The sequence below is a fragment of the Cucumis melo genome, chromosome 5 (assembly GCF_025177605.1).
Source record: "Cucumis melo cultivar AY chromosome 5, USDA_Cmelo_AY_1.0, whole genome shotgun sequence".
Taxonomy (NCBI): Eukaryota; Viridiplantae; Streptophyta; class Magnoliopsida; order Cucurbitales; family Cucurbitaceae; genus Cucumis; species Cucumis melo.
The window spans coordinates 4,387,742-4,405,449 of record NC_066861.1 but is presented as its reverse complement, the minus strand read 5'-3'; the positions used below and the strand labels follow the sequence as shown (position 1 = coordinate 4,405,449).

At 28.0% G+C, this 17,708-nt stretch overlaps 2 protein-coding genes, 1 long non-coding RNA gene and 1 other non-coding gene across 4 annotated transcripts; 1 reads left to right on the top strand and 3 right to left on the bottom strand.

The window, feature by feature from the left end:
- The first annotated feature begins 597 nt into the window (after window positions 1-597).
- LOC103491224 (calmodulin-2/4-like) lies at window positions 598-1,824 on the top strand. The gene is made up of 4 exons (XM_051085251.1): window positions 598-816; window positions 910-1,067; window positions 1,175-1,252; window positions 1,369-1,824. Exons 1-4 carry the CDS (start codon window positions 735-737, stop codon window positions 1,543-1,545), a joined length of 495 nt encoding a protein of 164 aa, XP_050941208.1. The 5' UTR covers window positions 598-734; the 3' UTR covers window positions 1,546-1,824.
- A 593-nt stretch (window positions 1,825-2,417) lies between these two features.
- On the bottom strand, window positions 2,418-7,122 carry LOC103491225 (ATP sulfurylase 1, chloroplastic). Its single transcript, XM_008451088.3, has 5 exons — window positions 6,533-7,122; window positions 3,543-3,948; window positions 3,191-3,451; window positions 3,008-3,094; window positions 2,418-2,854 (listed from the first exon to the last, which is right to left on the bottom strand). Exons 1-5 carry the CDS (start codon window positions 7,036-7,038, stop codon window positions 2,711-2,713), a joined length of 1,404 nt encoding a protein of 467 aa, XP_008449310.1. The 5' UTR covers window positions 7,039-7,122; the 3' UTR covers window positions 2,418-2,710.
- A 9,461-nt stretch (window positions 7,123-16,583) lies between these two features.
- Window positions 16,584-17,708, bottom strand: LOC127149501 (uncharacterized). Its single transcript, XR_007821181.1, has 2 exons — window positions 17,274-17,708; window positions 16,584-16,770 (listed from the first exon to the last, which is right to left on the bottom strand). It is a non-coding gene; the product is annotated as an uncharacterized LOC127149501 (long non-coding RNA).
- On the bottom strand, window positions 17,393-17,509 carry MIR167E (microRNA MIR167e). The gene has a single exon (NR_120793.1). It is a non-coding gene; the product is annotated as a microRNA MIR167e (primary transcript).

The following is a 17,708-nucleotide window of genomic DNA, read 5'->3' as shown; positions in this document are numbered from 1 at the left end:
ATTGTGGGCTTATAGGCTTTTTCCGTTTCTGAAATTGTTCTATAGAGTGTAAATAACTTTTCGCTTTGTTATATTATTAAAAAGACTCTTTTTTTTTTTCCTCTTTTACATATATTATTAAATAAGTAAATAAATAAATATTTATATTTATATTTAATTATATATATTTATTTATAATTAATTATATTTTTTATAGGGGCGGGGTGGGACCAGGGTCGGGGTCAAAAATACGGGGAAAAAAATTTCCCCACTCCCTCCCCCATTTTCTGTGTATTTAGCATAGGCCCAGGGGGCGAGCCCCCTCAACTTTATTGTATTTATATAATATATATAAAGAAAACTATCTAATTATTAATATTTATTATTAGCTTAGTGATTACTTCTATTGTCAACCCCCTAATTTAAATCGATATATTTCCTAGATCCGCCACTGTTTATTGGGAACTCATCTAAGTTAAATTTCTCCATGTTAATAGCTTTTATTGACAGTCATTTGGTCACGAAGTTTTTTTTTTTTTTTTTTTTTTGACTTTTAAGACATTTACAACATTATAATATGTCGGTCTTTCAAAAACTATAATTTAATAGTTTGTGGTTGTAGTTTTCTAAAAAGAAAAATAAAATAAAAAGATTTTTTGGTTATATATATCAATAGATTCTCACAAAATCCTCTCCTCTCTCTCTTGCTCTCTTGCTCTTCCTGTTTGTTCTTTGAAGTTGTTCTGTTAGTTTCCATGGAAATGGGGGAAGCTCCGACTAAAGAACAAATGGATCAACTTATAGAAGCTTTTTTTTTATTTGACAAAAACAAAGATGGTAGGTCATTTTCTTTCTTTTTCTATAACATGGTGATTCAATTCTGTTTAATGACTTCAATTGATGCCTTTACTCTGTGAATTGGACAAGCAGGTCGCATCACCATTGATGAACTAAGAGCAGAGATCAGAAATTTGGGTCAAAATCCAACAGAGGAAGAACTCAAGGAAATGATACGAGAAGTTGATGCTGATGGAAACGGAACAATTGAGTTTTGGGAATTCCAAAACTTGATGTCCAAAATCATGAAGGTTTCTCATTTCGTTTCATCCCCCCGTTGGTTTTGAGTTTTTTTTTTTTTTTTTCTTTTCTTCTTCTAAAATCTGAGAGACCATTTTTGTTTCTGTTCTGTTTTTAGGAAGAAACAGAGGAGAAACTCAAAGAAGCCTTCAGAGTGTTTGATAAAAACCAAGATGGATATATATCAGCAAATGAGGTAAAAGCCAAAATCTTTTGAAAATTTGAAGGAAACCCATTAAAGAATGTTAATTTTTAAGGAGACCCATTAAAGAATGCTACGTATTTCATGATTTATTCCTTATTATTTTGCAGTTGAGCCATGTCCATTGGATGCTTAATTTGGGGGAGGAGAAGTTAACAGATGAGGAAGTTCTTCAGATGATCAGAGAAGCTGATCTAAATGGTGATGGCCAGGTTGACTATAATGAGTTCGTTAAGATGATGACTCAAGATGAGTCCCAAATCCTACTAAAAAGAGGCCTTTTTTAATGATCATATCATATGATATACAACCAAAAAGACAAAACTAGGTTGTGAATGACCAAGAAAGATAACCTTTCTTTGATTTGTTCATATCTCTATTATTTTATTGTATTGTCAGTATTTGACCTAATATCAAGGTGGAAGTCTAGAAGAAAATATGGTTTAAGATAGATAGAAATGAAATTGTATGCAATATTATTTCAATATGATTTGGAAGCAAAAGAAAGCAAAATAGCATGTTATGATAGCTAAAAGATTATGACAATTTCGAGGTATTTTTAGAAATTTCTGTCATGTGATTATGACATGTGTACTTTTTCAACTTGAACCAGAAAACTTGACCAAACCTGTTATCTTCATTTCATTTTCTTGGTAGTTGGTAGTCACCAGTTTTCTTTGTAAATACAAAAATAAAAGTTTGTTTTTAGTGCATCTTCTTCATTTTCAAAATATGATGTTAATTTCTGAAGAATAGCAGCATCCCAATTGAGCCTTGTTATGACACAGCAATGTGGAAGTTCGACGGTTCTTCCTTCAATGTGAACACGAAAATAAACTACATACACTAAACTAACTATAAATATTAAAAAATAATTAGTTTTCTTTATATATATTATATAAAGACAATAAAGCTGAGGAGGGCTCAAACACCCCGAGCTTATGCTAAATCCGCCGTGGAAGATACCTGTATTTTTGAGTTTAATGGAATAATACAGAATAGCTACAGCAAATGGAAGTCCTCATCTGTTTCAAAAGAATACGTTGAGGAAGTCGAATGGGATAAAAAGATAAAAAGGATGCCATGGAAAAGTTGGCCTTGTGAACCTGTTAATCCTGTTCACAAAGAGATTCCATTCCACCAGAAAGAAAATTTCAACTTTACCAAGCTAATGATTCACTTCATTAAACAAACTTATATAATGACAGAGATATAACCATACATATATTACATAAAAATGAAAATCCACTAACCAACTTCAAAGAAATGCATCAAACTTCTTATATGTTACAACTTCCCCATATGCACATATGTTATAGGGGTAGGCCACTGCCTCAAATGACTTTATTCAGCTCGAGACACCTGACGGAATGCCAAATTTATATTACAAACAAGAGATAAAGTGTTTTATTGCAATCCATTTGATGTACTATAATGTATATAAGATTTAATTTAAGCTGCTACAGCTTCTGGCTTTGGGATCCTCCCATTGTCTGCTGGAACTAAACTTTTGTAGTATTCTACCAATACGTTCCAGCCACCAGGACACATAAATCCATCTGGTGGATTCTCCTTATTCCTTGCGAGATTTCGCATCTAACAAATAACAAGAAAAGACACCATCTCAGAATCTCTATGCCCTCTTTTTTGTCTTATAGTTTTAGAGACAAAAAACAGTTATTTGTGTTGGAAAAGCTATGAAGCTGACATCGATTCTCTTGAATTGGGGAGAATGGTATGAGAAAGTACCTTGGTGCCTGATATGAAAAGGAAATCCTGAGGTCTTGAGGGATCAAAAAAGGCCATTTTTCCTTGAGTTTTGTCGTATGCAGCAACCTACATTAAAGTTGAAAGTTGGGATTAATAGGAAAGGCAATGAAGTAATATTTAAGTGATTGTGGCAAAAAAGTTAGAAGTTCATATCATCAAAACCTTGAAAGGAAGGATGTTTAATCGCTCTAAACCGGGTGCCATGCTCAATACTTTCTTCCCATGGTCAGCATCATACAAATCCCTTTTCTCAATTGGATGGCCCATGCCTGCCGGATCACGACCGACAATGTAAAAGTTAGCCCCTGCATTGATTCTTGCCTTTGCGTGCCACTGGACCTCAGTTGGACCCGCATAATGCATTGGTGACGGGAAAATGGAGACAACGGTTGTCTCGGGATCAAGAACACCATCCTCAAGCACCTAATGAAGTGAGTTACAAAAGTTGACTTAGTGGCATTATGGTGAGGAAAATGGAAATATGATATGAAAAGGGAGGTGCCTGGCTAGGAACCTTTTGATGTTGTTTGATCCTCCAGTGAAGAGGAACATCATCAGCCTTGGTGTATCCACCCAATGGATTAAGCAAGAGGATGGGGTTGTTGTAGCCCATATTAAGAAGACGACGACGAGTATCGGTCATCAGAAGAGCGTGACCGTTGTGTACAGGGTTGCGAAGCTGGAAAGCAAACACTGCATCAGCATTGCGGCTGGTGAACTCGTTGCGAAGTTGTGCAGGTGATAATCGAAAACGATCAAGGCCATCGTGGTATTTGATTGGTTCTATGACCTCAAGATCACCTCCTATTAGCCAATTTCCAGCATTCTTAATAGCTTCATCAACATAAGGGAGACCTGAAGCTGTTGTTCCCCATGTTCTTGCAATCCTTTCTTCCTTGGGGTGCTTGTAAATCTCAATACTAATTAATCCAACAAAAACCATCAGACAAACTACTTCACTCCCATTATAGATTTCTATTACAACGTCAATTAAACCATCAAATCATTATATTGGTACGAATTAACTATAAGAACTAAGGTTTAAAGTGAATTTGATTCTTGGTTGGTTCCAAAACTAACAAACCAATATATAAGTCGGTTGGAGGACAAGTATTCGAGTTGACAACAAATGAATTCAATATGTAAAGTTCAACCCAATCCAACCCAAAAAATTCATGTTGGATTGGCGGGTTGTTTTTTATTTTTTTCATCTCTCCATAATTTAGACAAATTTTCATTTTTTTTTTAATATAAGGTGAACAAATTGTCATTTACAAAGTGACACACACACACACACACATATATATATATATATATATTATATTCAAATTACAAGTCTACAATATTCGAGCCAACACAAAATTTAAGTTAACCTAAGCCATGGTCAGGTTACCGCTTTTTTTTTTTTTTGAACATTCCTTGTTTTGTTAGTTTGAAGACCAACCAAAAACTGAATCAAATCAATCAATTTGATAAAGAATTGCTCAAACCAATGTTCAACAGACAAAAAAGACAAAAACAAAACAAACCGAGTAAGCATAAGTCAACTAATTATGACATCATTGTAATTCCAAGTTGGGTTTAGGGTTCCCAACACCAATATTGTATCATTTTTCATTGTTTATTTGAACAAAGTCCACCAATAGATTATATGAACTCAAGGAAAAAAAAGACTATAGTATACATATAATTTCAATTTTACATACTTTTATATTCATACTTAATTTCTCATTTGCTTATACGATAATTATCATATTTTTACATCTCTAAATTATAGATTTTATACTGTTAGCCAAAAAAAAAAAAAAAAAATAGATTAGGAGGAAAAAGCTTTAATGATGCTTGTTTGAGAAACATTAATTATAAAAAACCTTCAGATTTATATTGAAATGGATGTAATAAAAAGAAATATATATATATAAGGAGAAAACAACTTTTTGTTTCCAAAGTTTTTAATTATGTTTCCATATCTTTCACAGATACCAAGATGTATATAAATTTTAAAATGTTGTATTTTAATCTTAAAGTATTGAATTTAGTTTATGTTCGATCATACACTATTCTTTGCTTTTGTTCTTTGAATAAAATCATTTAATAAATCCATTGAGTGAAATAATTAGGATACGAATATTTAAATTAACTTTATTAATGAAGAAAAATTAATTAATCCTATTTTATTAAATAATTAAAATCAATATCAGTGAATGAAAACTCAAAACGCAAGAATAAAAGTGAAATATCGAAATGGACATTATCATAAACTAGAGAGTTTGATTTTTATAAAGAATTACAATACTTTTTCATTTTAAAAAGGTTCGAAAAATAAAAATGTAATATTTTAAAATTTAAAACTAAAATTATACACAAAATTATGTATTTTCGAAGCAATAGACATTAGCACCTCTATTTATATGGCTACGTGTCCATTTATTGGACTTTTATTTAATTAGGAGAATCACGTCTCTTTATTAGAAATTTACGATCTCTAAATTTAACAAAATATACTAGAACCAAACTCAAATTTAAATATAATATAGAGTAGGAAACAATCAATTTGGTCCCTAACATAACCATTATGCTCTAATTTTCATTTACTCCCTAATCTTCAAAACGTTAAACTTGTACTTCTAATACTTGAGCCCATTTTTATTTGGTTTATAGATATTATGGTTTCCTCGTTACTTCCGAATTTTGAGTTGTTTTAATATAGTTTTTGTTGATTCAAGAATTATACTCCTAACCTTAAGTCTTCACTAGATACTCACCTTAGATTTTATTGGTATTAAGGTAAGTTTATCCATTTTTTTTAAAAAAAAACTAAACTAACTAAAATAAATTCATTTTTACTTATTTTTCATACTAATTAAAATTTTTTGCATCATAATTACCCAAAATTGATTGAAAATTAACCTTAAACACCAAAATGAACCCTAATAAAAACTTAAATAGTCAAAGTAAGCTTGGTAATTTGGATGCAAAAGTGAAATCCAAAATTTGAAACTAAACAAGGAAAAAGAGTAATTTTTCTATTAAATTTAGGTTTTTCTTTCCTTAATTAATATGGTCAACCAAAATATAGTTGAAAATGACATAAGAATCTAGAGGCGAGCATGATAAACTGAATGATAGATTGAAAAATTGAATCGACAAATTCGACCGATGTCGAGATCAATTTGACACTTTACTAAACCAACTACGATCAGTTCGAATCCAACCGAACGATGATCACCCCTCAAAAGATCTATAGTTCCAAATGTTTAATTCTTTTTTAAAAAGTTTAAGATACTAAAAATTAAATTGAAATTATACTTGCACAGAAAAGTAAAGAATATAGAAATATCGTTGTAAAGAGTAAAACTAGAGAAAGAAAATATATTATCAAAATATAACTAATTTTGATATATTTTGTAAATATATCTTTTTTACGATATACTTGAAAATGCCTAAAATTATATATTTGAAAGAAAAATAAGAAAACGGAGTTGAAGAAAATAATAATCTTACTCATTGAGAATTGCAACTGGGCGATCATCGGAGCCGAAGAGCGCAACCTTAGAGGAGTCGCCGATTCGGTTCTTGAGGTCATCGTCGATGGCCAAAACGATCGGCACCGACATGTTAACAACCGATCCATCTTGAAGACGGAGCGAATTGAAATGAAGCGTTTGGAGGAACTCGGATTCTCTCATGAATCCGGTGAGAGGGCTAGCCCAGCCCTCGCTCAGAACGTGAACCCATTGCACATCGATTCGCGAAAGCTTGATTCGGGGCAGACTCAGAGCCTCCCGATTCTTGGAACCCCTCATGGATTCCTCCACAATAAGTTCCACAAGCTTTCCCCCGTCCGGGTCGATCAACCCGCCCGAGACCCGGATCCGACGGCGGGTGTTGCTTTTTACTCTGAGAGACATTGGGAGCTTAATCGGCGGTGTGACGGCTTTGGAGAAAGTAATTGGAGATTTGGAAAAGGGATTTGAAGGTTTGATGAAGGCGGCGGCCATGGACGCCATTGGAGGTGAAGACACGAGGTCAGGGCCGGCGTCAGGTTCGGTTCCCGGTGGTCTATGTTTCTTCAGAAATGGGGGTTTTAATAACTAATTGTACGGATAATTTGGTTTATTAGGTCCCAAAACCAAAATGAATATTTCTTCAAAATTATTATTTGGAATTATTAATCAAATAAAATATGAAATTGGTTCTTATATTTATACTTCCATCTATATATTTTACACCATCTAATTTATAAATTTTTCAAACCCATTGAGTTTATTTTATTTGATAACAAAAATTTGTGATATTTTTAAATTTTTGTGCGATTAAAAGTAAAAGATCTTTAATTCTAAAGATACTATAACATAATTTCCACTATCAAACATAATTTTGAATATTAAAAATCATTTCACAAAAGTAATAGTGGAAATATAATTATTTTTAATTTAACAGTTTTTTTTCTTTATGTTTGTAATTAAAATGTAGTTATCCTCTACTCTACACAATCTTTAAAATCAATTTATAATGTTTTAAAATTTGTGTAAATATAATTTAAAGTGGATTTTCAGAATGTTTGTGAAAAAAGAAAAGAAAATGAATAGGGGGAATGAAGTTGAAAATATTAATTAATTAAGTTTAGTGGGTGTTTGGATTAAGGCTAATGGATGTGGACAATGTTACCATCCATTTTACATTGCTTTTCTAATCAGTGCTAATCTCAACTTTTGGGCAGCTATAATAATAAGACCTAAATGTTAATTAATTACAATAATAATAACTCTTTTTTTACCTTTTCATAATTTCTCTCTTCTTTTTTTTTCTTTATTAAGTTTACACATTGTAATTTTAATTTTCACTTAATAATCACTTTTCATATTTCATATTTAGTGTTATTATCTATTAATTAATTTAAAGGAATTGAACAATTTATAATTAATTAACTTTCATTTTTAAAATTATGCTTCATAATTGTTTAAAATTAGTTAATAAATGTTGTCGCCAAATAATAAAATGGTTCCAAGAAATTAAAGTTTTTTTTTATTGAAAAGTTTCATAAATATCTTAAGTTTAAAATTATTCAAAAATATTTTTATTAATCCAATTTTACACTAAATATTTTAGCACCCAAAATAAAAGGTAAAATTTCAAGTTAAAATCATAGTTTTAAATTTCGACCTCGTATCAATATTTTCACGTCCATGTGTTCCATATCAATAGAAGGGTTGAACCGATATTTCCATTACATCTTAAAAATTTCCACAAATTACAAAAAATAGACATCAAAATGCTATTAATAGAAATAACAGACATGTTTACTTATTTAAAAATAATAAAATATTTATTAAATCATCTAGACTTATTATTTGGATTTTTTATAATTTTTCCGATGAAATTTATGTAAAATTAAGACTTTAATATACTCATCAACACCAATACTTTAAACCTTAGTTAAAATATAAAATTTCAAAAAATTTCACAAAATTCCAAATAAAAATGTATTCTTAAAACATAGTAAAACAATAACTATTCAAACAAAAAAAAATCTCACACCGATAAATCCATTAGACAATTACTATGTATTAATAGTGAAATACATTTTTTATTTGACAATTAATTGTATATTAATTAAAACAATAACTATAGAAATTGGTTGGATTAATAATCTATTAGTGCGTGTTAATAGTCAAATAAAATTAAGATTGTGATTTTAACTTAAAATTTACGTTTTTATTTTGGTTGGTGAAAAAGTTGGTGGAAAATTTGAATTAACGAATATTTTTAAATTTTTTTTTTAAGCTCAAGAATATTTATGAAACTTTTTCAATAGTTCAGCTGTATTTTTTAAACAAAAAATTTAACGATTTCTATTTAGAACTCATGATAAGGGTATTTTTCCTTTTTAAACTCTTTTTAAAAGTTTAAGGATATGTTTGAAACTTTCCAAACTTTTGGGTAATTTTTATACAACCTACGAAGTTTATGAGTATTTTTGATAATTTAACATATTTTAAATGACAAAACATTTGAAAAAATTTATAAAAATAATAAAGTATTACCATCATTAATATATAATAGATCTAGACTATGATTTAATTTGATTAGAGTAAAACAATTTATTAAGTAAGAAGCATTAGAAATAAAATTTATTGGATAATTGAGCTTTAAAGTGTTGAACTTTTTATACATAGTAATAACAATAAAAATAATTTTATTTATTTATTAAATTAAATTAGAAAAACTTTAAAGTGTTTTGATAGTAGAGGCCACATGTGATTAGCATCTACAATAGTACAATGCAATCAAATAATAATAATTATTATTATTAATAAAGATGATTATATAAATGAAAAGGTATATGAAAGAGAGACAAAGTTATGGTATGTTGAATTTGAATTGGAATTAGGGTAAGGGGGGGAACTGGACAAATTACTATTTGTTATTTCTTTATTAACAATAATCCACACCTAAAAACTAATGTCTTCCTCTATTTCTTTTTTTCTTTTTTTTTTCTTTTTTTTTTTTTAATTTTTAATTTTATGTATAGTCTCATACACCCACCAAGGCACCAACAATTCTTTTTATTAATATATATAAACAACAACAAATAAATTCATAGCTCATTTTTTAGTAAAAGCTATATATTTCAGATTAATAATTGTTTTCCCTCCTTCTTCTGTTTAACTCTCAACAATTAGTCTTCAATTATTCTCTTAATAATTGTATTTCATATAATTAAATTTAAACTTCATTTAGGAATGTATTATTGTCAAAGTGTTTAATTTTAAAAATAAATCATTTTGAAAAAATAATAAATGAATGATGATGGTTTTGAAGTGTATTTTCTTTTAAAAATAATTTTATAGGAAGAAATTAAATAGAAATGTGTTTTCTTAAAACTATTTTTTCAAGTTCATCCTATCTAGCACTTAAACTATATGACATATGTTAAGAGTTGGGTCGTGTTTCATATAATTAATCATTTATATAAAAGAAATTAATGAATTTTTAAAGTAAGATAACAAGTGCAGCCGACAGCTAGAAACCTATATTTTAAAACTACAAAAGAAAGTTGTTACCTTTTTTATAATTTGAACTTATATTGTCTAATTAATTATGTTTTGGTATCATAGTAGAGGACAACCACTATATAATCTTTTGGGATTTGATTAAAGACTAAAGTGTGTGTATATATATATATATATATCCTTTGTATAATACTAAAGAAATCAATTTGTATTTTCTTTTTTTAAAATATATCAATTTTAGATATTTTACATTGGTCTCTATATTTTCAATTAGTTTTTATAATTTTCATAAGTCTTAGATTTAGCCTCTTTGGAGTTATTATTTTTTTTTTGAAATTGATTAAATAATAATAATAATAATTTTTATGTAAGGAAATAGTTTTTGCAAAATTACTTATAGTAAAAATGTTTTATAAATAGCAAAATGTTCTTTCTTTTTTAAAAAATTAAGAATAAACTAGCATTTGGTTAAATTTTAGATTTATTAAAAATATAAAACTTAAAATTAGACTAGGATTGAAATGAAACATAATGATATTTTAACATAAAAAGAAAATATCTCATAAAATGAACTTTATTTAGTGACACTTATAGCACTAGGTTTTGTTATTGTTAATTGTTATATGGTCGTCATCGCATGTATAATTTCATTAAAAATTTAATCGTAATTTAATTTAAGGAGTTGTTTAATTAATTACACTTTTAAGCTATGTGCTGATGTTTATGTAGCCGATCCTCTATTAGGTATATATTTTTTTAAAATAGTGTTATTAATTACACAACATAATTGTTTGACAATGAATTTAAATAATGTTGACCGAAAATTAGGGTGAGATTATTTAGTACAACAATTATGAGATGAAGAACGAATCTTCTATATTTAGGATGGATGGGGTCGTGCTAATTACCAATGAATTAAGTATAATTTTGGCAACTTGTAAAGGTATTAGAGGTTAACAGACATGTGATTCGATTCCTTCTCTACTTCTTTCTTTCGTACTAAAACAATATCATCCTGTTTTATTCATAATTATATTTTAACCAAATTTGATTGAAATGATTAAGACATTATATCATTCACCAAAATGTTAAAGATTTGAATTTTCACACGAGAACAAAATAAAATCATGATTGTATGTTAATATTTCGATTGTCTTTGGTCTAAAAACTTAATTATCCCAAAAGTGACGGGAAAATGACCAAGCATTGTATCATTTACACTTTTTGAAGTCACCCTAAATAACGCTTCCATTGATTACATATCAATCTTATGATTTTTTTCTTGTGTATGAAAATTAATTAAGTTTATAAATAACAATTTTCAAGCAAAGAAAATAATGATAATATTAATTAGTTTACAAAATATGCTTTTGTTTATGAGTTTATTATTATTATTATTGTTATTATTTTTCATATAATTCCCACCAGTATTTTTCTTATTCATTATCTACCACTTTTTTCGGAAAAAAAAAAACAAAAACAAAAACAAGTTCTAAAGACTAAAAAGGAACAATGGTAAAACATGTTTTTAGGTTTTAAATTTGACTAAAAAAATTCAAAAATTACTTTTAAGAAAAGATGAAAATAATTAAATGAAATTGGAAAATTACCACAAACATAAATTTCAAAATACAAAAAAAAAAAAAGAAAAAAAAAAAACAAAACAAAAGTTATTGAAATCCTTATTAAATGGAACATAAATAAATTGTTTTTGTATATATATGTATGAAAAATTTGATAATTTGTTGAAGCATTAGAAAAACTCAGACAATATTAAAAAAGATTGCATTATTTATTTATTTCAAATTTGATTTTACTTGTTCTTTTTTTTTTTTTCTAAAAGGCAAAAATGAAAAGAGATGAAGAAAGAGGTGAAGATGGCCCCTTGGCCCTAATGGATGTCAAAGGGGTAACGAAAGTATATATTTGGTGAAGAACCACACCACTTGATATTAAGTCTGTCTCTTTCATTAACTTCTGTCTCTTCAAAAAAAGATTATAAAGCCCATCATATACATATAAGCATTATCTAACCTATTGATTATGGGTTTTCTTGTTATAATCACTCAGCTTTTAAAAGATTTTCTAAACTTATTTTAAACTACTTTTATCAATAACATTAGGAAAGCGTTTTTCTCTTCTAACTAGTTCAATCCAAACAGGCTAAAAAAAAGAAAAAATTATTTATGAGATAGTTGTTTTAACGTTACAATTAGGATTTAAATTTATTATATGAATTTGACATAGTGTTATTACTCAAATAAATAGTGAACTTTGACATGAAAATCTAAGTAAATCAAAAACAAGAAAATTTTCAAGTATGTGAACCCCTAACTTATGAATCTGCCAAAAACGAGCATAAGTCAATCGTTAAAAGATATTATGATTTATGGATTTGTGGTTTGAATCTTTTTACTCTTTGTCCTACCAAAGAAAAAAAGAAGAAAGAAAAATTGTGACTCATATGTATAAATAGACAATCTAAAAACAAAATTGTATATTCATATTATTCATATAAAATTGTAAAATTGTATTTAATATTTTGATCATTACAAATTTTAAAAATTGTATTTAGTAGCAGAATTGTAAAATTGTATTTAGTATTTTGATCATTACAAAGTTAAAAAATTGTATTTAGCAGCGGATTTAGAAATTAAACTTCAATTTAAACAATTATTTGTAGATTTTTTTAAAAATTAGTCTTTAAACATTAATAAATAATAGTTTAGACCGTATACAATTTGTAAGGATTTACTTTTTACTGTAAGTGACAAATCTTGTCGAAATTAAGTGTATGCAATATTGCATCAGGACTTATAGATAAATTTGATCCCTAATTAATTTATCAATTTAGATTTTAAGAAAAATTTCATTTGATCTTCCTTAAATTCCTAATATATTTTTCACATGGTTGATGAACAAGCTAGGTAGTCGTCCTCTTGATTGTTTTAAGTCAGAGGTTTGATGGTTGTTCTATTTGGTTGGCATTATCATCTCTACAAATACAATCATTGACTGATTGGGCTATTGTTGGATACTGTTATCCCTTTTTGTTATTTTGCTTAATCAAGTTCTATATTGTTCCTTTGATAGAAGGACTTATCTTAGGATATCTGCTATTAACAATTTTTTTCTCTCACGATTGATTGTTGTGGTTGGGAGTTTATCATCTTCAAAGAAAAAAATCTACATCTTAATCAAAGGGGGAGATTGTTAGTTTCTTTTGGCTAAATATATTTATTTAAGATCCTTAGATTTGGCTCTTGCGTTTGTACTATGGTTGTTCCAGAATTTGTTTTAGAGTGACCTTGCATCCGTTATGCTTGTCATGGATCCTACTGAATATTTCCTTCCATGTTTATATTATTTTAAGTGTTTATTCACCAAAAATGAGAAAAGATTCAATCTAGTGAGAGGAGTCTCACAAACTTAGAGAAATGTAAATTATTCACCACTGATAGGTAGTACATGCTTATAAGAGGGAGTCTAAATTCTAAAAGGAGAGAGTTTCTTCTTCAAAAAATACAAATTTATCGTTAAAAATCTCTCCTAAGATTAGTCTAATCCTCTAACAAAAAAATTTTCATCAACAATTGTAAAAGAAGTTTCAATTTCATTTTTTTTCTTGAGAAATTAAAAAAAAAAAAAGTTATGAAGCTTAACTTTTGTAATGATTCATTAATTCAAAAGTTTAAGCTAATAGATACGATGAAGATAAATTTAATATAATATCTAATCCTATTACCTTTTTCAAGATAATGTGTCTAAAAAATGTACTTTGATCGTGAAGATGCTATGTGATAGAAAATTATAAACATTGAAAGGGAGGTATAAGATCATATATAATATAATATATTATATGTAATATCACATGAAAGTAGCAAATATGGATGAGCATAAATTCCATCTACTATAAATTCATTTTGTCAAACTTCAAAATTTGAGATTCGATTGATCGTATGCCATACAACAGACAAATAAGAAAAGAAAAAGGAAATAATAATATGTAGCATGTTGAAAACATTACGAAATATTGAGTTTTGCAAGAAATAATGAAAGGATAGGACAAGTCTTATTCTACCCTTGAGTGATAGTTATCATACCCTCCAAATACATTAATTTGTTTCTTTTCTTATACCTTTGTCAACAAATTAAATGGCTTCACCATTTGAGTGTTCCACATCAAACTGTTCCATCATGGATACTTTTACGGATAGTTTCTAAAATTATGAAGGAATGTTGATAAGAAAAACGTAGAGTTATTGATAATTCATATACTAAAAATTAAATAGTTCGAAAAGATATGAACTAAAATGATATTTTGACCTTAATTCTATCCTTTGTTTGATTAGGATCTTAATTTTTATTTAAAAACAACTTTTGATTCTGAAAAGAATATAGTATTTTATTTTTTCATCTGTGTTCTTTGTTAATTTTTTTTAGTAATTGAGAAATGTTCTCTTTCAAAAAAAAAAAAAAAATATATATATATATATATATATATATAATATATATATATATATATATATATATTATCCAGGTGTAGTATGAAAGATAAAAGTTGAAACATGTCAATGAAAAGGGTTAAAAATGGAGATTGAAGGTCCCCAAAGTTAAAAAAAGAGAGGGCTTCTTTAGGTACAAAGAGAAACCGAGTATTGTGCGAGTTGAGAAAGAGACTAAATATATAGATTTATATATATATATATATAAATAAAAGGGTTGGTTCATTTTCCAAGAACCTCTGATGGTAACTTGAAGGGAAGTGATAGCATTACATATCACTGCCCATTATTAATAACTCTCATCTTTAATTTGTCTTACTCTCACTCTATGTTTCTATGTGTCATACCCTTTAATTAATTAATTTGTTATAACTTATTGATTACAACCAAATCAATTTTTTATTCATAATTGCGAGTCTCTGAATTTTCAACTAATTTAAGATAAACGATTTATTCCTACGACATTTAAATAATAAAAAAAATCGAATAAAATTAATTTCTAGAAAAATAATCCTCATAAATTAAACTTTTGAAGTGTGAATAGACAAAAACCTATTCTTTCATGCTTCAACCAAAATATAAATTATACGAATGGAGATCGTTAATCATGAGATGTGATTATTCTTATAAAACTAAGTTCCTTGGTCATGTTGCTTGATAATTTGTATATTATTCATTATCCCTACGTTCTATTTGAACTTTGTCCATGCTTTAGTTTCTATGTCCTTCTAGGATATTTTGTACATAGTTTTGGTTGTTTGACAAACAACCCATTTTAGGGTTTAGATAATTCTTAAAACTCTTTTATCTGACTATATAATATTTGAGTCCATCAAGAAAATTTATAAGATGTTAAATTCATAAACTTGTATCACTACATGGATTGAACTCTTCTCCTATAACATTTATCTAACTTACACGTCCTTTATTTACCCATAGACCAATACATGATGATTCTTAATTTATTAGACCATTAAAATTTTTAGACATTTTCAAAATTAGAGAATTTGCCCAAAAAAAAAAAAAAAAGAAAGAAAGTTTAAGATTATGCTTATAATCTAAGTTTTTCAACTTTTAAACTTGTATTTAATAGAATTAACTTATTGCTTCATATTGAAACTTTTAATTTAAAAAAAGAAAGAAAGAAAGAAAGAAAGAAAGAAAAGCAAGACAAAACTCATAGCTCAAGATTATAGATGAAGAGATTAAGATTTGAGTGAACTAAAAGGAAAGATACATAAAATGGAAAGTTAGGTGAATTACTGAAAATATATACAACATGAAAGTATTTTAATGAAAGACATAATAGCCATAAAAACTTCAAAAACTAAGGACTAAATAAACTTATTAATATACATGAAAGTTGAACTAATTAAGCCCTTGAATATTATAATTTGAAAGAAAAAGTCTTGTAGGGTTATTCATAAGAAAGATCTGATAGTAAGTAGCAATCTTGATGGAATTGAGACTTGTACTCTCTCTCATGAAAAAAACAAAAATCTACAATAAATGACTAATAGTAATTATTATTAACTCACCGTAAGCAACCAAAGGAAAAGCCACTGATCTTCATCTAGGGTTATATGCCTAATCCAGGACAACTTTTCCATTGAGATTAATTAAAACATATTCGGGAGTACTTTTAAAATCGTTTTATTAGAACTTATATGTTGCTAAAATTATATTATATTTGAGTGTTCAAATGTCCCATAAAATTTATTTGAACAATTTCAAAATCACATAATCTTAAACAAATAAAATGAACCATAGGATGAATGGGTTTTGTAGGTACTCCAAAGTTCGATCTATTTTATATTCTATCTTTTCAAATTATAGACAGAAATTTTTTTGGCCTTGTGACTTTTTGTTCTACCATTGGACACACATACCAAAGATCTGCACTTGTAAAATCAACCTCTCCAAATTTTATTTTTAGAAAAAAAGGTGTAACATTTAAAGCAGAAGAAACAAAGTAAGCATAATTGAAATTGAATGAGAAGCAAAAGAGAAAGGGGTCTGAAAATGGTGAAAAAATTGTTGTGAAAAATCGTTATCATATTCACTTCTCTGAATCATTTCCCCTTAGATAAGACACACTGCTAATCCGCAATAACACCAAACAGTCAACAAGTACGAAGAAACACACATCACATCTCTTACAATATGTCCATCTATTCTCTCTCTCCCGGTTCATCCTCGATTGCACCTATCTATTTGCAACCTACTCGACAAGTTATCCAACCACGCTATGGTTAGAAAAGGTCGAAAAAAGATGAGTACAATCTAAGATGCGAAATCTCTCTTGAAAATATAAAAGCAAAACTGTGAGACCACAGAATTTAGAGAAGAGATATGTTTGTTTGTTTCCTAAAGCCTACTTCATATAAAACCTAGTTTTTTTAATAAAAAAAATTAAATATTCAAGACATGCATACACATTATCAATGCAAACAAAAGGGGAAGATTATATTAACAAAACCCCATCAAAGAAACCATCTTTAAGGAGTTCTTCAAATTATTAAAAAAAAAAAAAAAAAATTGTTCAGAGAGAGAAAAATCTCAACTTTTACAAACCCTAGAAAATTTTAGAGATTTTTGTGAATGTACTGAAAGAATAAAATCACACAAAAAAAGAAAAGCAGAAAAAGAAAACAACCCACAAGAAAATCTAAGAAATTAAACCCAGATGAGGAGGAATAAAGAAAAGGAAGAGAAATTCCGTACCTTTTATTAAGGATTGTGGATGCGAAACGGCTGATTGGGTCTGGAAATCAAGAAACTAATTAGGGTTTGTGTTTTCTTATTGGGATTTTGAAATTAGGGCTAAATTGTTCGTGCATAGCCAATAACAGGTAAAACTGCCATATGATCTGATCATTAACCTCAATATTTACAAAATTAAAAATTAAAAATTAGGAGAGGTTAAGGTTAGATCATGCTGGCAGCTTGAACTGATATAAGCACACGACAAAAGAATTAGGGCAAAAGGAAAGCCAAAGTTTGCATTTTGTTTTGGTTGATGAAGAAGAAGGATATAGAAGGAATGAAGATGAAGGGATGAGGGAATATATATATATATGTATATATAGATAGATAGATAGATAGATAGATAGATACCAAAAATAAAAAGAAAGAAAATATTGGATAATTTTGTATTCT

Coding starts and splice junctions, on each gene's coding strand:
- LOC103491224 (XM_051085251.1), top strand. CDS start 735: ATGGAAATGGGGGAAGCTCCGACTAAAGAACAAATGGATCAACTTATA. Junction 1,068..1,174: donor TGATGTCCAAAATCATGAAG/GTTTCTCATTTC, acceptor TTCTGTTTTTAG/GAAGAAACAGAGGAGAAACT. Junction 1,253..1,368: donor GATATATATCAGCAAATGAG/GTAAAAGCCAAA, acceptor ATTATTTTGCAG/TTGAGCCATGTCCATTGGAT.
- LOC103491225 (XM_008451088.3), bottom strand. CDS start 7,038: ATGGCGTCCATGGCCGCCGCCTTCATCAAACCTTCAAATCCCTTTTCC. Junction 3,095..3,190: donor TAAACATCCTTCCTTTCAAG/GTTTTGATGATA, acceptor ACTTTAATGTAG/GTTGCTGCATACGACAAAAC. Junction 2,855..3,007: donor TTTTCATATCAGGCACCAAG/GTACTTTCTCAT, acceptor GTTATTTGTTAG/ATGCGAAATCTCGCAAGGAA.